This window comes from Lithobates pipiens, unplaced genomic scaffold, assembly GCF_037356315.1.
Source record: "Lithobates pipiens isolate NorthernLeopardFrog02 unplaced genomic scaffold, aLitPip1_a1.2 Scaffold_13, whole genome shotgun sequence".
Lineage (NCBI taxonomy): Eukaryota > Metazoa > Chordata > Amphibia > Anura > Ranidae > Lithobates > Lithobates pipiens.
The window spans coordinates 270,435,849-270,462,108 of record NW_027507718.1 but is presented as its reverse complement, the minus strand read 5'-3'; the positions used below and the strand labels follow the sequence as shown (position 1 = coordinate 270,462,108).

The 26,260-nt window shown below is 43.9% G+C and overlaps 1 protein-coding gene across 1 annotated transcript in view; it reads left to right on the top strand.

Moving 5' to 3' along the window:
• Window positions 1-26,057, top strand: part of LOC143974852 (alcohol dehydrogenase 1-like) — a 66,673-nt gene extending 40,616 nt beyond the window's left edge. Inside the window, exons 4-10 of the mRNA XM_077476612.1 lie at window positions 1,954-2,041; window positions 13,259-13,477; window position 13,919; window positions 18,949-19,209; window positions 20,239-20,374; window positions 21,895-22,033; window positions 25,898-26,057. Of these exons, the coding sequence (XP_077332738.1) occupies window positions 1,954-2,041; window positions 13,259-13,477; window position 13,919; window positions 18,949-19,209; window positions 20,239-20,374; window positions 21,895-22,033; window positions 25,898-25,922 (869 nt within the window). The 3' untranslated portion in view covers window positions 25,923-26,057. The remainder of the gene's footprint in view (window positions 1-1,953; window positions 2,042-13,258; window positions 13,478-13,918; window positions 13,920-18,948; window positions 19,210-20,238; window positions 20,375-21,894; window positions 22,034-25,897) is intronic.
• Window positions 26,058-26,260: the final 203 nt, after the last annotated feature.

Sequence of the window (26,260 nt, the reverse complement as noted above, 5' to 3'; positions counted from 1 at the left end):
TCATCAGCTGTCAGCGGGCCTCCCCACTGACAGCAGTCTGTTTAAACGGAAAGTCTGCCTGGCTTCGATGCTGGATTGTCTTCAGCTTTGGTTCTTGTGTTCCTGATTTGAATCCATGTCTATTAGCCTTGTTCCTGACCCAACTACGTCTGACACGTGTATTTGATCACCCCTGCCTGTTAAATCTGCTTCTTGCTCAGTGTCCCCAGCCCCTTGTGACGTCGCCAACTGGCACAGACCCCCACAACCATGGGGAAGAGGCCCTTGCCCCCATCAACATGGGGACAGGGTGCTTTGAGGTGGAGGGCAGAGAACCCCCCCACCCCAAAGCACCCCCCCTATGTTGAGGGCATGGGGCCTGGTATGGTTCAGGGGGGAGCACTCTCTCATCTGGTCTCATAAGGGTCTGGCATGAATTTGGGGGGCCCATGCCATTTTTTTCAATTTTGGCTTGGGGGTTCCCCTCCAAATCCTTACCAGACCCAAAGGGTTTTTACATTTAGCTGTTAGTGGGGAACCCCGATGATAACTGATGACTCATCAGTTGTTAAGGACACAGCAACTTAGCAACTCATAGCAACCAGCTATATACAGTGTGTTTAAAGAAAAAAGACACAAAACGCATGAAAACTGCATGCAAAGACTGAAAACCACATTAACCACATAGGTGTGAACCTAGACTTGAAGGACATTTCCAAATGCATATAAATGCATCTAATAGTTTTAAATGGTACTCTAAAGGCAGATTAGATACTATGGGGGTTATTTACGAAAGGCAAATCCACTTTGCACTACAAGTGTACCTGAAATTGCACTTGGAAGTGCAGTCGCTGTAAATCTGATGGGTAGATCTTAAATGAGGGGAAGCTCTGCTGATTTTATTATCCAATCATATGCAAGCTAAAATGCTGTTTATGCCCTTACACTATACTTGTGTTTACAATAGCACCGGCATATACCCATTTATTTCTACAGGAAGCTGTATGCAGCACCTGGGAAAGATTCCAGAATTTACGTTGCACAGTTTCAGCTGAGAGAGTGCCAATAGCCACAGGAAAACTTTATCCTTGACACCGTGAAGATGGAAAACATGTTATTACAGCTAGAGCAGTTGTTTTTCTATTCTTTCTCTGCCCTTGGGGTGTAATGCCATTTGCATTGTTTGTCAGTGCCATGTAAACTTGTGAAGTAGGCCCCAATGCATATTAGAAGTTTTAGCCTGTGTGCAACCAATCCCCACATTTTAGTGCGCCCAGTAGGCGCAGGTGCAGCACCCAGCCTCACTGCCTGTAGCCACTCAAAGTCTATTGCAGGCTGAAAGCTGCTGCAGCTGGATGGGGCTGAATGCTGTTAAGGGGCGAATGTTTGGAATGAAAGTATTCTGCTTTCCAGGCATTCGCCCCCGAACAGATAGGGCCATAAATGCAAGGGCAGCTTTCAGCCTGCCATAGACAGGCAGTAGGGCTGGGAACTGCACCTGTGCCTCCTGGGGCACTAAAACACCAGGAATAGCTGCACACAGGCTAAATGACCAGTGTGCATGTGGCCTAAGGAGTATTGTTGCTATCAACTGGCAAAGCAAACAGGGTCCTCTATATGGGCTAAAATAAACAATTAAGGATGGGCTTGGGCGTATTTGGATCGTATCCGCCAGGAAGCCATCACTACATTACGCCAAGCATAGACAGTGAGGCATTTTCTGGCCCACAGCTGCACTTACACACGTTGCTTATGATTGGCGGTGTGCAGTGACGGCTTCTGGCGGGTACGATCTGAGCGCGTCCAAGCCCATTGTTAATAAATGTAGTATAGTTGCAGTCTGATCAGCAAACGATAAACGTATAGCTAGGATGACCCAGACAAGGACTTCTGTTGAATCAAACAAGAAAATAATAAATGAAAAATAAAACAAGGCTCATTATTATTAAACACATATATGTGTTTTTTCTTTAGGAGATAAAGTGATTCCATTGTGTATTCCTCAGTGTGGCCAATGCTGTTCTTGTTTAAATCCACACACCAACTGCTGCCTCAAAACACAGTACGTTTTTCTTTTTCTCGTTCTGTTACTCTACTGAAACAAGTTCATAAGCATAATTAATAATATGTATTTATTATTAAAAGGTGAATAAAGAAATACTTTGGATCTAAACTGTTTACATGAAATACCACCAGTACCGTATAGGCAAAAAAAAAAAAGTAAACTTATTTATGGAAGTTTCACGCCTCCACCAGTCATATCCATGACCTGTGCATATCCACCCCCTAAGAACAGGTGTGATCCAGGAAAAATTCTCACACTACTATGACATAAAAAAAAAGTGTGTGTGTGTGTGTGTGTGTGTGTGTGTATATATATATAGTTTGCAAAATGTGCCAGCAGTGTGCATGACATGGTAGATGGGATTGAGGCATAACATTTCCTCCGTTTTATTTTTTATTTTTTTATTTTGGTCCTTGACTGTGTTGTAGATGCTGTGCCACCACCAAGAAAAAACAATAAAAGGGGATTTACAGAAAAATAGAACTTTTCAGAAGCAAGTTTCTACATTTTACGTAGATAGTGAATTGATAAAAATTGGCTCCTCAAACATCTTAAATTCATATGTTACCCCAACATTTCATATTCCCAATATGTGCCTCTTGTACTGTGTGCTTGCTGATTCAAACTGACCATGGTAGGAATGAGAGCACATCCATCTCAGTGTGGTCACTTTTCTGGCTGTGCTGGGAGAACAGTCTGCCTGTCCTCCAAAGATCAGACTTGAGCTGCACAACCATTCACTGCGAAGATCAGTGTCCTGCTGTCTCTCCACCCCCAGGTTTCTAAACTCCTTATACAGTTGAGAACAGAGATTATGTGATCACTTAAAGCGGTAGTAAACCAAAAAAAATAAAAAATAAGGACCCCTGCTAGGCAATGACATAATGCGCTAGCATGTATCGCACTCAGGGCTTGCATTTTCACCTGGTCTTCCTTCTGGGTTCTTGCCCTCCAGCTACATGAGTGGTCGTGCCAGCCTTGCACCCACGCATGCTCGTGGGAGCCCTCATTTACGGCACAGTGTGCCGGACCTATAGAGCGCATTCACCGATGACGTCACTGGCTACATGCATTGTGAATATCTCTCTGCTCTGTCCTGATCTGCAGCTGCTCCCACCCCCTGCCTTGCTAATAGGATGACATTGACGGAGACCTGGAAGAATAGACCCAGGCTACAGGCTTCCAAGTTAGGACACTGCACAGGAGGCAGAGATTGGAAGGGGCACTGTGCTTTAAAAGAAAGGTCGGAGGACTGTGATGGGAGGCCGTGACTGCAGGGAGGACTGTGATGGGGAGGCCATGACTGCAGGGAGGACTGTGATGGGGGAGCAATCACTGCAAGGGGCACTGTGATGGGGGGGGCATGACTGAAGGGAGGACCATGATGAGGGGCCAAGATTGCAAGGAGGACCATGATGGGGGAGCAATGACTGCAAGGGGCACTGTGATGGGGGGCCCAGGATTGCACTGTGAAGGGGACTACACTGTAAAGGGACACTGTAATCATTACAGGGCAGTCCCCTTTATGTCACAGTGTCCCTTTACAGTGAAGTGCAGGAGGCTTGCGAAACTCCGTAAACCGCTCCCCCCCCCCCCCGCCCCCCCCCCCGGTCCCTGGAAGAATTGGAATTGGCTACAGCAAAAGCAGTCCCTGATGTCAAAAAGGTTGGGGACCACTGCTCTAGACTTCCAGCCTTAGAATTGTCAAATTAGCTATGTGTATAGCTGATCAAGCACAGTCTATGCTAAAACAGAGGGCAGGAGAGACATTAGGGAAATAAGAGACTCTTAATGTCTCCATAACCCTGCCCAATGTCACCTGCCCAGGGCCTCTTTGAGACAGAAATAAAGTTAAGTGAAAAAAAAAGTCTAAAAAATAGCATACATGTTTTTTAAAAACACCCATGTAGCCCAGTGCGCACACATACAAACAAAAACGCGCACCTATGGTATGCACACATATGTAAACCATGATTGCACAACAAATATTGGGTATCACCACACATTCAAGAGAGAAATAATTATATGTCCCTCATTTAGGGCTAACTCTAAAATAATTAGCTATAAAGTCTTTTAACGGGTTGCCTATCGATAATTTTGGGTAATGTAATTTATCACAGGTGCATGCAGTTTTGAGGATTACCATGTTTGGTATCTGTTTTACTTAACACAATCTCATCTTTTATTTTGTACAAAATCAAGGATTAAATCATGTTTGTGTGCACTAAAACGGAAAATTCCTATCAAAATACTTACCGTAATTTTCCTTTCCTGATGGACTCCATGGCAGCAACGTGTGGGTTAAGTCCCGCCTCCACTACCCTATAGGAAACCACTCCCATAAATCTTTGCTCCCTGCCCATAGCCGTGTTCGGTAACTAGCCTACTCCAGCCATTTTGGGAGGGAACTCCTGCTGCCATGGAGTCCATCAGGAAAGGAAAATTACGGTAAGTATTTTGATAGGAATTTTCCGTTTTTCCTGACAGACTCCATGGCAGCAACGTGTGGGAAATAACTCGCCAAACACACTCGGGTGGGCAAAAATGCTGAAAAAATGTATGTAACACTGTCAACCGACAGCACCTTAAAACCAAAATCAACGGAAGATAAACTGGCAGGTTCGACACAATAGTGAGCCATAAATGTATGAATGGATGACCAAGAGGCAGCCTTGCAGATAACCTCAGGAGTCACATGACGTGAAGCTGCCCAAGAAGTAGAGAGACTTCTCGTGGAATGTGCCGTAACCACCTCAGGAGGAGCCAAGCTCTTCTCTTTATAAGCCCACTGGATCGCCTGAACCACCCACGTGGCGATGGATCTGACCGAAGCCCTAAGGCCTTTGTTTTTACCGTGAAAAAGAACAGAAAGATAATCCGATTGCAGGAAAGAAGCTGTTGCCTCCAAGTATCGTTTCAGAATAATTCCCATGTCGAGAGGATGAAGAACCTGACTCCCAGCCGAATTAAAGGTAGGAAGAGTAATATCCTGATTTTCGTGGAAGACTGAGGTAACCTTTGGATTCAACCCCAGCATTGGCACTAGGACCACTCTGTCAGGGAAAAATGTGAGGAAAGGTACCTTTGATCCTAAAGACTGAACCTCAGAGACTTTCTTTGCTGAAGATATGGCTACCAAAAAAGATGTCATTAGGGACAATTCTCTGATTGAAAGTGTTCTGTCCAGTTGTGAGAAGAAGACAAGAACCAGCGGTAAATCCCACTTGGGGAATCTAGGTTTCCTCTGTGGTCTAAGTCTAATTGCTCCTTTAAAGAATTGCTGAACCAAGGGATGTTTAGCCCAGGATACTCCAGAAAAGGCCGAAATTGCCGAGACTAGTACACGAAGAGCGCTGACAGATAGGGGAATGTCTAGTCTGGACTGTAAGAAACCCAAAACATCCTGAACCATCAGATTACCATTAGAGCAAGACTTGGAAGACAAGTGACTTGTGAATCTAGACCAAATCCTCTCATACACCTGGTTGGTACTTATCCTCCTTGCACTCATGAGAGTAGGAATGGCCTCCTTGGGACAATCCAGAGCCTCTAACGTTCCCCTCTCAAAAACCAGACCCTCAGACATAGATGGGCCGGACAGGGATGGAGCTTCGAGCCCTGGGATAGAAGATCGGGTCTGAGAGGTAAGGGAATCAGATCTCTGACACTGAGGAGCAATAGAAGCGGAAACCATGGCCTGTTGGGCCAAAAAGGTATTACAGCTATCACCTCTCCCGCTTCTGATTTGAGTCTCCGCAGGAACTGTAGAATAATAGGAATCGGAGGAAAGGCGTAAGCTTTGTTGAACCGCCATCGATCCGACAGTGCATCCACTCCGTAAGCCTGAGGATCCCGAAACCTGGAATAATACCTTGCCAGTTTCTTGTTGCAAGGGGAGGCAAATAGGTCGACCTCTGGGGAGAACCACAACTTTAGAATCCACCTGAAAACTTCCTCGTGAAGAGACCATTCGTTGTTGTCCAGATTGACTCAAGACAGGAAGTCCGCTTGGACGTTCTGCGTTCCTGGAACATAAGTTGCTGTAATGCTGACCAGGTTCTTCTGAGCCCAAGACATGATTGGCTCTACCTCCTGAAGAAGGGACAGACTCCGAGTACCTCCTTGTCTCCTTATATATGCCACTGCTGTTGTGTTGTCTAGTCTGAGAAGAACCGAGGTTCCTGAGATCAGATGACGAAAAGTTAGGAGCGCCCAGAAGGCTGCCCTTAATTCTAGAATATTCGACACCATCCCCCTGGAAGGGAAGTCCCAGGCGCCTTGTGCTACTTCTGTCAAACAGTGGGCGCCCCAGCCCCTGTTGCTGGCATCCGAAGTTATTGTTATCCATGAGATGGGGAGAATGGAATGACAATTGAATAGATTCTCCTTCTGAAGCCACCAGGGCAGAGAGATTCTCATTGAAGATGTGATCCGGATAAGTTGAGTCTTGTCGCCTAGCCATTGGTGAAGAAACCCTTTTTGGAATGGCCTCATCTTCCATTGGGCCCACTTCACCATTGGAATCGTGGCCACCATAGTGCCAATAATTCTCAGGCACTGAAGAGCCGGGAGATGGGAGGCTGAGAGGGCCGGACGAATTCTGTCCCGAATTACCGCTACTTTCTCTTCGGGTAATGAGATGGTGCCCTTCACTGTGTTGAAGAGTGCGCCTAGGAATACAAGAGACTGAGAAGGAATTAACTGACTCTTTTCTAGATTCAGGATCCAACCGAATTCTTGAAGAGTGGAAATAACCTGATCCTTGTGCAATAACAGACGGTCTCTGTCCTGGACTAGAAGTAGAAGATCGTCCAAATAGTGGTGAAGACGAATCCCCTTGGTTCTCAATAGAGCCACTACGGCCAACAACACCTTTGAAAAGACTCGGGGGGACGTTGAAAGCCCGAACGGGAGACATACGAACTGAAGATGTAGTTTTCCTACTGAAAATCGCAGAAACTGCTGAAAATCTTCTGCCACAGGGACATGAAAGTAAGCGTCCTTTAGGTTTATTGAAATCATCCAGTCGCCTGACTGGACTGACTGTTGTATTGTTGACAAGGTTTCCATCTTGAACCTTTCCTTTTTTGATAAAATGATTCAGATGTGTAAGGTCTATGACTGGCCTCCAGGAACCGTTTTTCTTTTGGACCATAAAAAGAGGAGAATAAATTCCTCTCCCTCGTTGATCATCTGGCACGGGAACGGCAGCGCCTCGAGCCAATAAAGATTTCACGTAGGCCAACAGGATCTGCCTTTTTTCTTCTGAGGCCGGAAGGGAGGTGGGAACACACTTTAGTCTTGGGGACCTGCTGAAGGTCCAAGAATGACGCGAAGAGACCGTTCTGACGGTCCAGAAGTCCTGGATTGAGGACGCCCAGACATGCCGAAAGTGTAGAAGACGAGCCCCCACCTGGCCTATCTGAGCGGACCCAATCTCAAAAAGATTTGGTTGGTTCCCTCTCTCCTGTTGCACTGCTCTTGGCGGATTTCTTAAAAGGAGGACTGCCTTGACTTCCATGACCTGGAACATTTCCGACCCGGTCTATAGCTACGGGCCTCCCTGGCCTGCTCTTGATATTGCTTTTTAGGAAAACATCTCCTCTGGCTTTTTAAACGTCTATCCTGAGGGAGAAACCCCGACTCCCCACCAGTGGCCCGGGATATGGCATTATCCAACTTATTCCCAAAAAGGGAAGAACCCTCGAAAGGGATATGGCACCACACCTGTTTAGATGCTGGATCAGCCAGCCAGGGACGGAGCCCAAGAGCCCGTTTGGCGGTTACAGCTGAAAGCATAACCCGAGACACTAGGCGGATGATGTCAATCAAAGCCTCCCCCAGAAAAGCCGATGCAAGCCGTAACTCCTGGATAGGAGAGTTTTTGCGACTTCATCCGAAATGTTTCTGAGGGTATCATCCACCCTGTACGTGCAGACTTCCATGGCCTTGGACATTGCCGCTAAAGCCAATGCTGGCTTGCATGCCATACCAGCAGTGAGGTAGACTCTCTTTAAATCGGAATCAATCCGCCTATCTAAGGCATCCCTAAATGAAACTGTATCTTCCAATGGAAGGGTAACATGTTTTACTAGTCTCATCACCGCTGCATCCACGAGTGGAGCTGAATCCAGATACTTGACCTCATCCTCCTTAACCACTTTCAGACCGGACCAATTTGCTGGTCAAAGACCAGACCACTTTTTGCGATTCGGCACTGCGTCGCTTTAACTGACAATTGCGCGGTCATGCGACGTGGCTCCCAAACAAAATTGACGTCCTTTTTTTCCCACAAATAGAGCTTTCTTTTGGTGGTATTTGATCACCCCTGCGGTTTTTATTTTTTGCGCTATAAACAAAAATAGAGCGACAATTTTGAAAAAAACGCATTATTTTTTACTTTTTGTTATAATAAATATCCCCCAAAAATATATAAAAAAACATTTTTTTCCCTCAGTTTAGGCCGATACGTATTCTTCTACATATTTTTGGTAAAAAAAATCGCAATAAGCGATTATTGATTGGTTTGCGCAAAAGTTATAGCGTTTACAAAATAGGGATAGTTTTATAGCATTTTTATTAATAATTTTTTATTATTTATTTTTTTACTAGTAATGGCGGCGATCTGCGATTTTTATTGTGACTGCGACATTATGGCGGACACATCGGACATTTTTGACACATTTTTGGGACCATTGTCATTTATACAGTAATCACTGCTATATAAATGCAGTGATTCCTGTGTAAATGACACTGGCAGTGAAAGGGTTAACCAGTGGGTGGCAGTGTAGGGGTTAAGTGTTCCTAGGGGAGTGTTACTAACTGTGGGAGGGTTGGGCTTTCATTTAGTGTACACTGATCTCTGCTCCAATCACATGGAGCAGAGATCAGCGTCACTAGTTGCTAGGCAGAATAGACAAATGTTGTTTACACAGCATTTGCTCTATTCGGCCGCTCCGTGAGACGATCGCGGGGATGCCCGCGGCGATCGAGTCCGCGGGTCCCGTGACCGGACTCACGGGGGTCCCAACCAGCGCGGGAGCGCGCCGCCGGCGGCGCGCTCCCGATGGCAGGGCGGCATCGAATATTGGACGTACCTGTACGCCAATATGCCTGCCCGTGCCATTCTGTCGACGTACATCGTCGTGCGCTGGTCGGGAAGTGGTTAAAGGGATATAACCTTAGGACTTTTGAAAGCATACTATTCTTATTCTCAGCTTTACTCCATTCATCCGTGATGACCTCAGCAAGTTCAGAGAGGAATGGAAAGTTAAGACGCTCCCTTTTAAGTTGCTTAAAATACTTCCTTTGTTTGGAAGGATTAGCCAAGTTCACAGCCTCTCTGATAGCTTTCACCAAGGGGGAGAGTAAGGCAGAGTCAAACCCCACACAGGGACTATCTTCCTCAGATTCACTGTCTGATGCAGCAGCTGAAGGGTGGCTTGTTAGAGAGGCCTCCCAGAGCTCTCGAGCATGCGACTCCCTGACTGGTGACTGAGGTGATTCTGACTGAGGCGCAGGGGTCTGACTGGTCCCGATCCCCTTGAGGGATTCTTTCACCACTTTTTCCACAAGGGATCTTAGTTGCTGGTCCGTACCCCCTCTCTCACTAGAGGCTTTGGAAAAGCAGAGGTCATACAGGGATTTCCCAGTAGGAACTTGTGATCTGCATCCCCAGCAAGTATTAATAACTGAACGGCTGGAATGAGCCCTGGAGGAGCGAGATCGATCCTCGCTACGGCACCCGGATCTTGAGGGTGAGCCGTGATGTTTAGACTTAGAATATGAATGCCGGTGGTAAGACTTAGAAGAATCGCTTCCTCTATGCGTTGAGCTGCGTTGCTGTTCTGAACTAGATGGGCTAAGACAGAGATAGAAGAGACATACAGATAAGGAAAGATAACAGACTGACTAATACCGGACCCCCCCCCCTACTTCCCCCCCCCAGACAGTACCTATTATGAGAGGGCTGGCCATATACAGGCGGAGGTGAGTCCATATCTCTAGGGGTTTCCATAAATGCTGCAAAGATATATAAGTAAGGCTGAGAGCACCATACCCACACACACGCCCACCCCCCCCTTCTCAGAAGGCCACCTACCTCCATAGAAGAAATCCTGGACAAGGGGAAGTCATGTAACAGCCTGCAAGCATTCCCAAAGCTTGCAGGCTATTTCCTATATTTAAATAGGGCGCCTTAGTGAAGTCATCATCGTATCCTGTGCGCCGATACTGCGCATGCGCGAATAGCGTCATTTTGCCACTATCGCGCATGCGCGAACCAGGCCTCATTCCTGTGCCGCGCATGCGCAGAACGAACGTATCTAACGAAAAACCAGGAAGTGAGCGGCGGCTGGAACGCAGGCTAATCCAGCCGCCATGCCTATACCCATATACATGAAAACACAAAAAACGAACGGAAATGAAGGAAAAGCAAGGAACAAACACAAACTGCTGCCATGAAAAAGAGGAACAATCTTACCGCTCCCACACGAACGTCTCCAGGCCGAAGGTAAGAACCATACATACCGGACTTCTCAGGGCAAAATAGGTCACCTGCTATTTAGCTGGGCTATCCGACCAAATGCGCAGCCTGCCTGCCAGTGGCTAGGCTCCTGGCTTCCTCCAGCGCTTATATCCAATGCCCGCTCCATACCCTGCTAGTAGCTAGGGCTTAACGGAGTCATGCGACAATTCCATCCAGTCGCAATTCGGCCAAACCAACAATGGAACCGTGTGGGAGCAATCTTCAGGTAGAAAGACCATAATGGGTCCTACGGAGGAGGACAAAAAAAGAACACGGCTATGGGCAGGGAGCAAAGATTTATGGGAGTGGTGTCCTATAGGGTAGTGGAGGCGGGACTTAACCCACACGTTGCTGCCATGGAGTCTGTCAGGAAAACTAATTTTAGTGTACTTTTTACAAAAAATATAGATTTGATAAACAGTTGGGCAAATACTGTGTGGCCAAAAAAAAAAAAAAATTGAAACTACCATCTATTTATTCCAAAGGGTCGTTGCTTTGAGAAAATAAATATTTTGTGAGTTTTAAATAATTTTCCTGTTAAAAATGCAGATTTTAATGTGTTTGAAAAATGCTCTGGAAATAAAGTGGTTAAGGTTGCTTTATGAAAACTAAAATTTGAGTTGCTGCCAATAGCATGTTTTCTTTGGTTCCTTTATGGAAATGCTCAATTTTTGCCCATAGTTTATATACGTCAGCCTGGCTGTTTTCCTGTATATACACTGAGCAAAATTATAAGCGCAACACTTTTGTGTTTGCCTCTATTTATCATGAGCTGAACACAAAGATCTATGACTTTTTCTATGTACCTATGGCCAATTTCTCTCAAATATTTTTCACAGATGTGCTGCACGCATGAGGCAAATGGTGGTCACATCAGATACTGATCGGAGCTCACATCAGATTTCAGACCCCCCCCCCAATACAGTAAAACTGCACATTTTAGGGTGGTCTTTTATTGTCGCCAGAAATATATATGGAAAATGTGCAGCGCTAAACAAATAATGATCAATATCAAAAATCACCTGCCACCCGATGCAACTTGTCACTTACCATGCAGCCTGCCACCCAGATGTGTATTGCCACGTCACCTGCCGCCCAATGCGGATTCACCTGCCACGAGATGTGGATTGTCACATGCTACGTCACCTGCCACCAGATGCGAATTGTCACTTGCCACCTCACCTGCCATCAGATGTGCATTGACTGGGTCCCAGAGGGAGGGTGGGCAGTGAGAGATGATGTAATCTTTCTGCTGCCCGCAAAAAAGGGGACACAAACAAGTCCCAATTGTATTCCAAAAGGGTGAAGTTGAAAACATAAATGGGTAACAGTCACAGAAATCCTGAGTGAACATCCAAAGTGTGACAGAGGTAACATAGAAGATCCGCCACCAAAAGCACTAGTAGCTTACCAGAAAAGATAGACTCATACAGGTGTACACCTGATGCGTCAAACAGGCTTCACAGGATGACCAGGGAATTCAGGCTCACTCATGTGGATACGGTCTTCAGGCAAACACTCCAAAACGATGGATAAAACAGGTAAAGCAAATGGTCAAATAAGCACAACCATAAAGAGAAAAGAGAGGAAGAACAGGGCACATAGCGTAATTCCATAAGGAATATTTATTGCTGTAAGAGTTGCACTTGCATTTTCCAGAGTAAAAACAAGCGCCAGCCCAGATGATGCCTATTTAGGCGAAACACGTCAGATTGTTACGCTGATCCCCTGGTTACTGTCTATTTTGAAGTGCTTGTTTTTACTCTGGAAAATGTAAGTGCAACTCTTATGTTTACAACAATAAATATTACTTACGGAATTACGCTATGTGCCATGTTCTTCTTCTCTTTATGGTTGTGCTTATTTGCCCATTTGCTTTACCTGTTTTATCCATCATTTTGGAGTGTTTGCCTGAAGACCGTATCCACATGAGTGAGACTGAATTCCCTGGTCATCCTGTAAAGCCTGTTTGACCCATCAGGTGTACACCTGTATGAGCCTATCCTTTCTGGTAAGCGACTGGTGCTTTTGGTGGCGGATCTTCTATGTTATCTCTGTCACATTTTGGATGTTCACTCAGGATTTCTGTGACTGTTACCCATTTATGTTTTGGAATACATTTGGGACTTGTCTGTGTCCCCTTTTTTTGTTTACACCTTGGACATTAATTTCTCATGGAACACGTGTCACTATTTAGATTGCATTTTTTCATATGTCAATTTTATTTTTGATATTGATCATTATTTGTTTAGCGCTGCACATTTTTCATATATATTTCTGTTTATTTTACACTTTTGTGCTGGCTGCTATTATGTAGACAGTGCGGTATATTTTGTTATTTACGTCACATTTTTGGTTTTATTGTGTCCAGCCTAAGGCACACCTGTGCAATAATCATGCTGTCTAATCAGCATCTGGATATGCCACACCTGTGAGGTGGATGGATTATCTCGGCAAAGGAGAAGTGCTCACTAACACAGATTAGATTTGTGAACAATATTTGAGAGAAATAGGCCTTTTGTGTACATAAAAAAAGAGATAGATCTTTGAGTTCAGCTAATGATACAGTAAATGGTGTAGTAAAACGGCTTGATGATTAATATGTAACTGTCAATTTTTTTATTTTTTTTCCAGTGTTTAAATGTATTTGCTTTATTATTCTTCCTTCTTCTGTCATTCCAATACAGCATCAATGAATCTCAGAATGTAATGCCCGACAAGACAACCAGGTTTTCATGCAAAGGGAAAGTTGTGTATCATTTTTTGTGGACAAGCACTTTTTCTGAATACACTGTAGTGCCTGTTGATGCTGTTGCAAAAATTGATGACAAAACTCCAATGGAAAAGGCTTGTCTTTTTGGATGTGGTTTTCCCACTGGATATGGAGCTGCTGTCAACACCGCCAAGTTAAGCAGTTAATCTCTTTAACTTTCATAACATTGTTAATAATTTCTGCATTTTGTATCAACCTTTAACCACTTGCCTACTGGGCACTTAAACGCCCCTTGTGACCAGACCAATTTTCAGCTTTCAGTGCTCTCACACTTTGAATGACAATTGCTCAGTCATGTAACACTGTACCCAAATGAATTTTTTGTCCTTTTTTTCTTACAAATAGAGCTTTCTTTTGGTGGTATTTGATCACCTCTGGGGTTTTTATTTTTTTGCGCTATAAATGAAAAAAGACAGAAAATTTTGAAAAAAACGAATTTTTCTTTGTTTCTGTGATAACATTTTGCAAATTTTTTTTTTTTTCATGAATTGTGGCCACAATTTATACTGCTACATATCTTTGGTAAAAACAACCCAAATTAGTGGATATTATTTAGTCTGTGTGAAAGTTCGAGAGTCTACAAGCTGTGGTGCGAATCACACAAAATTGATCACATCTGATGTACTGGTGGCCTATCTCATTTCTTGCGACCTGAACAAGTCAGGAAAGTACAAATACCCCCCAAATGACCCATTTTTTGAAAGTAGACATTCCAAGGTATTTAGTAAGAGGCAGGGTGAGCTTTATGATGTTGTTATTTTTTCCCACAATTCTTTGCAAAATGAAGATTTATTTTTTATTTTTTTGCACAAAATTGTCATTGTAATAGGTCATTTCTCTCACATGGCATGTGTATACCACAGATGACGCCACAAAATAAATTCTGCTACTCCTCCTGAGTATTATGATACCACATGTGTGGGACTTTTCCACAGCCTGGCCACTTATAGAGGCCCAACACACAGGGAGCGCCATCATGTGTTCTAGGCGCATAAATTACACAACTAACTTGTTGACTATTACACTTTTGAAGGCCCTGGAGCACCAGGACAATGACACGTGGCACTGATGACACGTGACACTGATAACAGATGGCACTAATATGTGGCACTAATACGTGGCACTGATGACACGTGGCACTAGTACGTGTCACTGACAGATGGCACTAATACATGGCACTGATGACAGATGGCACTAATACATGGCACTGACACGTGACACTGATGACACTGATAGATGGCATTGATGACACGTGACACTGATAACAGATGGCACGTGACACTGACAGGTGGCACTGATGACAGATGGCACTGATACATGGCACTGATGACAGATGGCACTAATATGTGGCACTGATGACACGTGTCAGTGATATGGCACTGATGACAGATGGCACTATGTGGCACTGATGACACGTGGCACTGATGTGGCACTGATCACGGATGGCATTATACGTGGCACTGGTGACAGATGGCACTTATACGTGGGGAGAGATGGCACTGAGAGGTGGCATTGGGGCAAATGGCACTGGGGACAGATGGCACTGACAGGTGGCACACTGGGGACAGATGGCACGGACAGGTGGCACACTGGGGACAGATTTATTAGCACACTGGGGACAGGTGTCTGTGTGAGGAGGGAGAGCCAGCGATGAGAGATGATCTCATATGTTTACATATGAGATCATCTCTCATTAGGCACGCCGATCTCGCTGTAAACGGCCGCTGTGATTGACTGTTTATGGTGATCTGTGACTGGCTGTGTCCAGGGGACACGGCCAGCACAGAACTTCCCCGATGCGCGCTCGCGGGAGAGCGCAATGCGTAAGTAAACAGGAGGACATCCAGGGACGGCATCCCAGCAATTGGCGTCCGCTCTGCAGCCGTCTTTCGGCTATAGAGCGGACGCCTAGTGGTTAAATAGGATCTGCTGTGTAAGAAGTACCTTATTGGGTATGCTTTACAAAGTGAAGCTTTCCCACATTCATTAACCTCTAGGAAAAATGAGTACAACTGCACTTGCAAAGTGCACAGTCTATCTGCCTTTAGTAAATCAACACCATACACATGTGTTAGTAAATTATCGGGGGTTATTTGCTAAAGGCAAATCCACTGTGCACTTCCAAGTGCACTGCACTTGAAAGTGCAGTCCCTGTCGATCTGAGGGGGACATGCAAGGAAAATAAAAAACAACATTTTTGCTTGCACATGATTGGATGATAAAATCAGCAGAGCTTCCCCCCATTTCAGATATTTCTCTCAGATCTACAGCGACTGCACTTCCAAGTGCACTTGTAGTGCAGAGTGGATTTGCCTTTAGTAAATCAACCCTATTGCAGAAAAAAAAGTAAATATATGAATCTCTTTACCTCTTTTCTTTGTCAGGGAACAGCCTGTACCACGTTAGATTTCTTGTTGAATAGTGGCATCAAACGGCATAATGTTATTGAGGGAGGAATGTGCTTAAAGGAATGCAATGCATATATGTACTTTTGACATAAGTTGTTATATAGAATAAAGAAAAGAAATATGACATCAGCGCTATTGATATAAGGTAAAACAAAATAGCTGAAGAACTTGATGACTCTGCATTGCGGATTTTTGCAGACAATTTGTCGGGGCCATGGCTGGTGTTGACACTTCAATCATCACGACGCCGTGGTTGATATGGCATCAGGATGATTTCTATGATTACATTGTAATGTAAAATGAAATAGTTCAACTCCCCATAATGCAGAATCAGTGGAAGCCCTGAGTGTGTCACTTGCCACGTCACCTGCCTTCGAATGCAGCTGGTCACTTGTCACGTCACCTGCCAGATGTAGCTTGTCACTTGCCACCAGATTCAGCTTATCACTTGCCACGTCACCTGCCACCAGATGCAGCTTGTCACCAAATACAGCTTTTAACTTGCCACGTCACCTGCCACCAGATGCAGCTTGTTACTTACCACCTCACCTGCCACCAGATGCAGCGTGTCACTTGCCACCGTCTCCAGCGTGTAACTCGTCACCATCACCTGCCACCCAGATGCAGCATGTCACTTGCCACCATCACCTGCCACCCAGATGCAGCATGTCACTCGCCACCATCACCTGCCACCCAGATACAGCATGTCACTTACCATGCAGCCTGCCACCCAGATGTGTACTGCCACATCACCTGCTGCCCAATGCGGATTCACCTGCCACGAGATGCGGATTGTCATATGCTACGTCACCTCCCACCAGATGTGGATTGTCCCCTCACCTGCCACCAGATGCAGCACATGTGCATTGACTGGGTCCCAGAGGGAGGGTGGGCAGTGAGAGATGATGTAATCTTTCTGCTGCCCGCAGCTGCACAGAGAGGGCAGAACAGCGATGATGCAGGGTGGGCGGTGAGAGATGTCATCTCTCTGCTCACTCGTCCACCCGCTGCCCGTCTCTTATTCTGCCTGCTCGCCGGCTCTCTCATGCAGTTTGTCAGCTCTCTCATGCTGCCCGCCGCACTCGTGGCCCGGCTGCAGAGACTCCATGGCCTGGTAGCGGGCCAAAGCCCAGTAGTTGGAGACCCCTGCTCTAAATAATAAACAAGAAGGGTGCAGCAGCCTTGTGCATTACCATAGCTACCTTTCATTGATAAAAATAATGCAATTATACTCACAATAGCTGCCTAGTCATTGCAGACTTGAACATAACAAAAACTCCTGGATACACCAGAACCAGGATTTTCAGGGGGAAGACCTGGAAACGACTTGATGGCAAAATCAATGGCTAAGACGCTTAGAGGGCTATACCATATTCTTTAAAAGCTAACTTGTCTGCCAGAGATCTGGCCTTATATAGTAAGCTACAACATAAGTCAAGTCAAGTAGAATTTTAGGTATAGGGAGGGACCGCACCAAAGAGATCAACGAGATTGTTTGGGAGCAGCCCACACACCCAACTCCACCAGATCCTATACACGAACAATTACTGTAGGATTTTTATGAGTTATATACTGAATTTATAATTTCAACTGGTATTCCATCTGTTGGTCTTATGAGTGTTCTGTTGATAAGGATTTTCTCCCCCAGTTCGCCGTGAATCTCACAGGTTTGGGGCTATGATCTAAACATACTTTCTGCCTATCCTTGTGGTGGAGTTTTCTGGCACCCTTTTCCCTTCACATTGACTATGTGGAATCAACCCCTTGAGTTCTCTAATGGTTTCAGGGGACTCCTCACCCCCTCTGGCTATTGAGATGTACTATACCATAATTTTTTTGGTTTACCTTGCTTAGTGAGCTTGGTTGTCTGGCTAGCCTCCCTTAACCTCTGAGTTTAATACCCCTGGCTTTAAGGTGTAGAAATGACAGGCCTTTAGCCTTTCTATGTGGACTGGCTGGTCCTTTAAAACAACTGTGTTAGGATGTTCTTAACATTTAACTCTAGCCCTTAACCCTAACCTTAGCCCTTAACCCTAACATGCAACTTTGGACACATGAACATGAAGTTTGGCAGGATAAACCACCGAGCACAGCGGGCAACACATGAGATTGGGACTCCTGGTAGTGTTAGTCTTTATCAATGAAGCAGTATTTACTAACCCAAAAAACAGAAATGTATTCACACTGTTTTCAGATAAAGGCTTTATTTACATTTTTATATTGGAGACTTTTGCTGCTTTTGCTCTGTGTTCTTCTGTTAAACTATATCTAAACCCAACAACACAAATTTAATATTATGCAGATTACTCGTTTTTAGACACAGTAAATGCATTTTTTTTTTCAACTAAGCGCACTTTCTGTAAGTACAAACAATACCTGTTTATTTTGTCAGAGTTACAATGTCCCATACCTTCATGTGCACTGAACTTATACAGTATCTCAAAGAATATTAGAAAGTCCCCGCTATCTTCTGTCAACCACAAAAGAACACCTCCCTTATGTAATGGATGTAAGGAGTGGAGAAAGGGTTAGAAGTTCAAATCGGCAGCTGGGGCGGACTGACCATTTGGCCACTCTGGCACTGCCTGAGGGCCCGGGTCACTAGGGGGCCCCATCAGGGTTGCCAGCCTCAGTAAAACCAGGGACAGCATGTAAAAATCAGTTGTTTTTTTTACATCTGTCTCTGAAATGTCCCTTACCGACATCCTTTTGGTCTAAAAATCCTGAGATTATAGCTGCCCCACCTCTCCAGTACCTTCTCTACTGTGTGATTGTATACTGTGTAGCCCCATAATCTCCTATTGTCCGGGGGCCGCATGAGTTGTCAGTCCGCCACTGATCAGGAGGGTAGTTTAGTAGCAAACGTGGTTTTCTTCATGGATTTAGTGAATGAGTAAGCATAGTCTCTCAGTAAGAAGGTGTGTTATTTTCAGGATTACCAGGTGAAACTAAAACATTATAAAAGGAAACTAATGCAGCTACATTAAATAAGGACTGATGACTTGAAATATGTCATTTTTGTTTTTGGGTTGAGATATGTTTTAACTCTTTCACTGACTGGTGATTACAAGTGAATGTCAACCTGGTTTCATTTCTTGCAAATATAATTTGTATGAGCAGCCCCAGGGATAGAATTTTTCTCGTAATATCTACATTTAATGTTACAATCATTTAATGGTGCTTTGTAATTGTACAGGTGGAGCCTGGTACTACTTGTGCTGTATTTGGATTGGGTGCCATTGGGTTGTCAGCCATTATTGGATGTAAAGTTTCTGGAGCATCAAGAATTATTGCTATAGATATAAACAGCAGTAAGTTTGAAAAGGCAAAGCTGTTTGGAGCCACTGACTGCATCAATCCCAATGATTTTAGCAAGCCAATCCAGGAGGTGATAATCGAAATGACAGGACATGGAGTGCATTATTCATTTGAATGCATTGGCAGTACAGATACTATGGTATGTCAGTTTAAAGGTTGCCATTGTTCTGCTTGATTAGTTATTTAGTAAGTAAACTTTAATGTCTGAAGTTATAGAAACAAAGAGTCTTGCGAGCTACCAGATACCAACCCATAAACACAACCAACCACGTGTGTTGTGGTAAACTATATATAATGAGATGAAAAACTAATATATACAGCAGCTGGCACTGATCACACTCCCATAATTAGTGCTAAACTTAAATATATACATAAATAATGCAGCGCTATGTGATTAAATCCTCAATATTACCATACCATAATCGCTATAAATTTAATATAAAATGTATATGTAAAATAAATAATTGATTCATAGATATACAACATCAAATGATATGTGCATCACAGAACAATAATAACAGTGCTCCAAACAAAATCCCAGTACAAAGTGATTAAAATGCTTATATTAAGCAAGTCCACAGTGAAATAAGTTGATAATGAAGTTCAATGATGTCCAATATTGTGACTGTGTGATGGTGCTCCAAACAATGATAAGGTGACTTGAAACACGTGCTCCCCCGCTGTGTGATTGTGCTCACCTGAGGGTGTGTGACCGCACAATTAAGTTTGGTCTGGAAAAGCAGCTGAACCACCTCTGGGCTCTATGTGGTCTCTGTGGAATCCCCAGGTAAATCCAATGATGCTTTCCTGGGGATGTACCTGGGGATTCCACAGAGACCATTACACATAGAGCCCATGCCGTTCCACTGATACATTTTTCACCTTCCCCATAGACTACCATGGCAGGTCCTCCCTGCATTACTTTTATTTCTGTTATTTGCTTCTGCTTTATTTGGACTTCTTAATTTTTTCTCTTGTATTTATTAAGCTTTCTGTTAGTGTATGTATGTGTATGTGTATATATGTGTGTGTGTAAAATATATATATATATATATATATATATATATATATATATATATATATATATATATATTAGTATTAAATACATCTAAGCTCTGAATACATTTCATTATTTGTTTTGTGTGTTTCTTCTTTTTTATTTATGCAGAAATCTGCCCTGGAGTGTACACAGTTAGGATATGGGACCAGTGTAATTATAGGAGGTGCCCCTGCAAATGCCCACATTACATTTGATCCCTATCTACTCTTTACAGGACGCACATGGAAAGGCTGTATTTTTGGAGGTATCAAAGCAAAGTACAAAGAAAAAAATCACAGTGTTTGTTTTGGTGTGCAGTGTATTCTTATGCCGCGTACACACGATCAGAATTCTCATCGGAAAAATCTCTGATGGTTTTCCCGACGGAATTCGGCTCAAGCTGTCTTGCCTACACACGGTCACATCAAATTCCGATCATTTATACGCGGTGACCTACAACACGTATGACATGACTAGAAAAGGGAAGTTCAATAGTCAGTAGCCAATAGTCTCGTAGTTGAATCTGAGCATGAGTGATTTTTGGCGTGTCAGAATTGCATACACACGAACGGAATTACCGTTTTTCCTTTTGTACTTCGCTATCCATAATAAGTACAACCAGGAGAGGGAACCTTGCCTTGCACCTCCTTACTAGGATATTGGGAGACTGTTGAGGCTACTTTTATTCTTTTCAAAAGTTAGCTATAATGTTTAAATCAGTAGTAAACCACCGCACATTATGAAATGTTTACCTTACAATGAAGCCCTCCAGTGGCACGCTGTCACCACTGACAGGGCTTCCATCTTCACCTGGTCTTCCTTCTGGGTGCTCCGGCCAACTGACTGGCTGGGCCATGATGATGCCATGGCACAGAGCTCTGAAGGGACGGCACGAGTATGCCGTCCCTTCAGAGCACATGCGCTGGTGACACCACTGGCTGCATGCAGTGTGAATATCTTCTAAACAGGACAAGTTTAGGATAATATACCCCCTCACGTTTTTGTAAATATTTTATTATATCTTTTCATGTGACAACAAAATAACTCAACACACAGCCAGTAATGTCTAAACCTTTGCCAACAAAAGTGATCACACCCCTAAGTGAAAATGTCCAAATTGGGCCCAAAGTGTCAATATTTTGTGTGACCACCATTATTTTGCAGCAGTGCCTTAACCCTCTTGAGCATGGCATTCATCAGAGCTTCACAGGTTGCCACTGGAGTCCTCTTCCACTCCTCCATGAAGGCATTACGGAACTGGTGGATGTTAGCGATTTTGCACTCCTCCATCTTGCATTTGAGGATGCCCCACAGATGCTCAATAGGGTTTAGGTCTGGAGACATGTATGGCCAGTCCATCGCCTTTACCCTCAGCTTTTTTAGCAAGGCAGGGGTCGTCTTGGAGGTGTGTTTGGGGTCGTTCTGTTGTAATTAGGGATGTACTCACTTTTGTTGCCAGCAGTTTAGACATTAATGGCTGTGTGTTGAGTTATTTTGAGGGGACAGCAAATTCACACTGTTGTACAAGCTGTACACTCACTACTTTACATTGTAGCAAAGTGTAATTTCTTCAGTGTTGTCACACGAAAAGATATAATAGAATATTTACAAAAATGTGAGGGGTGTACTCACTTTTGTAGGCTTATCTGTAGGTACGTGTTAAAAACAAAACAAAAAAAAAACTTCCACTTTAAAAAAACTGTTAACTGTATTATGAGATAATATTTATAAGTCTACATGTTTACCCGATTCTGTATTTTCACATTATTCTGGTCTGATTTTCAGGTTGGAAAAGTAAAGAATGTGTTCCCAAACTGGTGTCTGACTATTTGGCAAATAAATTTAATTTGGATGGATTAGTAAGCCATACACTACCATTTAACCGTATTAATGAAGGCTTTGAGCTTTTGGAGTCTGGCAAAAGGTAATATGGTTGATTATATTAACATTTGTTTTTGTTGATAGAGTGTAGAGGGATTAGAACACTGTCAGGTTTTTATTGCTGCCTGTACCTGATTAGGGAGATTCACCTTCTCTATTTGTCCTGTTTACCATTATCATTGAAAGTAAAAAAGAAAATTCAGAATGTTGGGTTTACACCAAAACACTTACAGAGGGGAAATTTTCCAATGGGGACACTAGTTCTGGTGAAACCCTGGGATTCCCTCCCTTTGGAAGGATTCTCCCTCACTTTTATGGGACAGGAAGTGAAGGGAAATCTCCGCAAAGGGATATGGAGAGCAAAAAAAACAAAAAACTAACAAGGGTTATAACCCTCCTTTACTCTTTACAAAATGAAAGAAATGTTTTGCCTCTAGTTACCCTTTTTAACTGCAAATATTTGACATACACCTAGGAAAGCTGTCAGAACTGGCATATAAAGATGAACTAGGAGCAAAATGAAAAATTACTAGACATGTGCATTCGTTTTCGTCCGAATGCATTTTCGTCCGAATTTCAGCTATTTTCGTTTTCGTTTTGACAAACGATAACGAAAGCACAAAATCCGAAAAACGAAAGATCCGACATAAATAAATGCTTTATTTTCGTTTTCATTGTTACAACAGTTCGATATAGAATAGGAGATTCGACATGACTCTGACAACAATCTGTCTATAGAACCTGTGGTCGAATGTGCTTAACCTTACCTCTATTAGTCCAAGATTATATAGAGAAAATATTCGACAGAGAAAAAAGATTTGACAGAGAGAAAAGATTCTGCAAGTTACTGTCCTAAAAAGTGTTTGGGGACCCGGGTCCTGCCCCAGGGGACATGTATCAATGCAAAAAAAAGTTTTAAAAACGGCCGTTTTTTCGGGAGCAGTGATTTTAATAATGATTAAAGTGAAACAATAAAAGTGTAATATTCCTTTAAATTTCGTAGGGGGGGGGTTGTCTATAGTATGCCTGTGAAGGGGCGCATGTTTCCCGTGCTTAGAACTGTCCCTGCACCACAAAGTGTCATTTATGCAGGAAAAAAAGTCCTTTAAAATCACTCGCAGCTATTATGAATTGTCGGCTCCCGTAATACAGAGAACACTCATTGAAAGTCATTGATAAAAAATAAATAAATAAATAAAAAAAAAAGCGTGGGGGTCCCCCAAATTCAATTACCAGGCCCTTCAGGTCTGGTATGGATATTAAGGGGAACCCTGCCTCAAATTTAAGAAAAAATTTGACGTGGGGTTCCCCCTAAATATCCATAACCAGACCCTTCAGGTCTGGTATGGATATTAAGGGGAACCCCGCATCAAATTTAAAAAAAATTTGACATGGGGTTCCCCCTAAAAATCCATACCAGACCCTTTATCCGAGCACGCAACCTGGCAGGCCGCAGGAAAAGAGGGGGGGACGAGAGAGCGGCCCCCCCTCCCTCCTGAACCGTACCAGGCCACATGCCCTCAACATTGGGAGGATGCTTTGGGGGTCCGTGACCCCTCAAAGCACCTTGTCCCCATGTTGATGAGGACAAGGGCCTCATCCCCACAACCCTGGCCGGTGGTTGTGGAGGTCTGCGGGCGGGGGGCTTATCAGAATCTGGAAGCCCCCTTTAACAAGGGGACCCCCAGATCCCGGCCCCCCCCCTGTTTGAAATGGTAAGGGGGTACAAAAGTACCCCTACCATTTCACAAAGAAAGTGTAAAAAATGGTTAAATAAAACAAACACACTTTTGAAAAATTCCTTTATTAAAAATAAAAAAAAGATTCCAGCGGCGGTAATCCACTCTTGCTATCCAGCGACGGACGGTCAGCTCTCCATCGATGTCTAATGTCATCCAGCGCAGCGCAGCATCCTTCTTCTGTCTCCGTGGAGGAGACACTACAGACATTCCGGCGGCTTGACGTTTCTTATATACGGTGGGCGGGGCCACCCGTCACCTGACCCCGCCCCCCTCTGACGCAAGGGGAAACCCGGGGTTCCCTGTGACGTAGGGGTGACCCGCACCCCTCTGATGTAACACAGGCAGGTTTCCGTTACATCAGAGGGGGGCGGGGTCACCCATACGTCACGGGGAACCCCGGGTTTCCCCTTGCGTCAGAGGGGGGCGGGGTCAGGTGACGGGTGGCCCCGCCCTCCGTATATAAGAAACGTCAGCGCCGGAATGCCTGCAATGTCTCCTCCACGGAGACAGAAGAAGGATGCTGCGCTGCGCTGGATGACATTAGACATCGATGGAGAGCTGACCGTCCGTCGCTGGATAGCAAGAGTGGATTACCGCCGCTGGAATCTTTTTTTTATTTTTAATAAAGGAATTTTTAAAAAGTGTGTTTGTTTTATTTAAACATTTTTTACACTTTCTTTGTGAAATGGTAGGGGTACTTTTGTACCCCCTTACCATTTCAAACAGGGGGGGGGCCGGGATCTGGGGGTCCCCTTGTTAAAGGGGGCTTCCAGATTCTGATAAGCCCCCCGCCCGCAGACCTCCACAACCACCGGCCAGGGTTGTGGGGATGAGGCCCTTGTCCTCATCAACATGGGGACAAGGTGCTTTGAGGGGTCACGGACCCCCAAAGCATCCTCCCAATGTTGAGGGCATGTGGCCTGGTACGGTTCAGGAGGGAGGGGGGGCCGCTCTCTCGTCCCCCCCTCTTTTCCTGCGGCCTGCCAGGTTGCGTGCTCGGATAAAGGGTCTGGTATGGATTTTTAGGGGGAACCCCACGTCAATTTTTTTTTTAATTTGACGCGGGGTTCCCCTTAATATCCATACCAGACCTGAAGGGTCTGGTTATGGATATTTAGGGGGAACCCCACGTCAAATTTGTTCTTAAATTTGAGGCAGGGTTCTCCTTAATATCCATACCAGACCTGAAGGGCCTGGTAATTGAATTTGGGGGACCCCCACGCTTTTTTTTTTATTTATTTATTTATTTATTTTTTTATCAATGACTTTCAATGAGTGTTCTCTGTATTACGGGAGCCGACAATTCATTATAGCTGCGAGTGATTTTAAAGGACTTTTTTTCCTGCATAAATGACACTTTGTGCAGGGACAATTCTAAGCACGGGAAACATGCGCCCCTTCACAGGCATACTATAGACAACCCCCCCCTACGAAATTTAAAGGAATATTACACTTTTATTGTTTCACTTTAATCATTATTAAAATCACTGCTCCCGAAAAAACGGCCGTTTTTAAAACTTTTTTTTGCATTGATACATGTCCCCTGGGGCAGGACCCGGGTCCCCAAACACTTTTTAGGACAGTAACTTGCAAATTAGCCTTTAAAATTAGCACTTTAGATTTTGAACGTTGGAGTCCCATAGACTTTAATAGGGTTCTAAAGTATGCTATATAGTTAGCTCCGTCGAATCTTCTTTATACATTCGACAGACACCATAAGCCTTCCAAGACAGATTCGACCGTAATTCATGTGGATTTTCGGATGAATGCAATTTTTGAACGAAAAACGAAATAAATAAAAACGAATTTCGGGAGTAACTAAATAAATTAAGTTTTCAGACGAAAACGAAATTCCGAAACGAAATATTTTACTCTGCACATGTCTAAAAATTACATAAGTTGCAGTCTGTAACTAGTGGTAACTAGTGGTAACGGCAGAAAAACATGTTTGCACAAACATGTTTTGAAGTTTCGCTTTATACAAACATTCATTTCTAGTGCATATAGATGGGGGGTATACCAAGTACACAAAACACCTATTAATTTACTGTCACAACTCTAAATCTAAAGAAATGCAAATTAAAAATGGAAAAAATGTATAATTATGATGTTTTATAAATATATGCCTATTGTTAATTTACAAACTTTTTTCTTTTCTTTAAAAGCATCCGAACAATCCTATTGTTCTAACATGGAAGACTGATTCGTATTTGTTGTCATGTTTGACAGTTCGTTCTGAAGGTCCACAATTCAAGTGAAAGGATTTGAAGTTTTGAACCTAAAATATTTTCTAAATTACAAATAAAATCCATGCTGAAAAATGTAGTCCTACCCCTACTGGAGCTGCTTGGTAATTTCGGTTCTCTGTTCTGTGAATTGACTTAAGATTAGTGATGGCCGAACGGTTCGCCCGGCGGTCGTTTCGCGGCGAATTTCCGACATTCGCGGTCCGCACGTTCGAACGCCTTTTTCCGTCGTTCGCCGCGGCGGACTTACGTGTTTAATGTATACAAGAACTTTAACCTTTG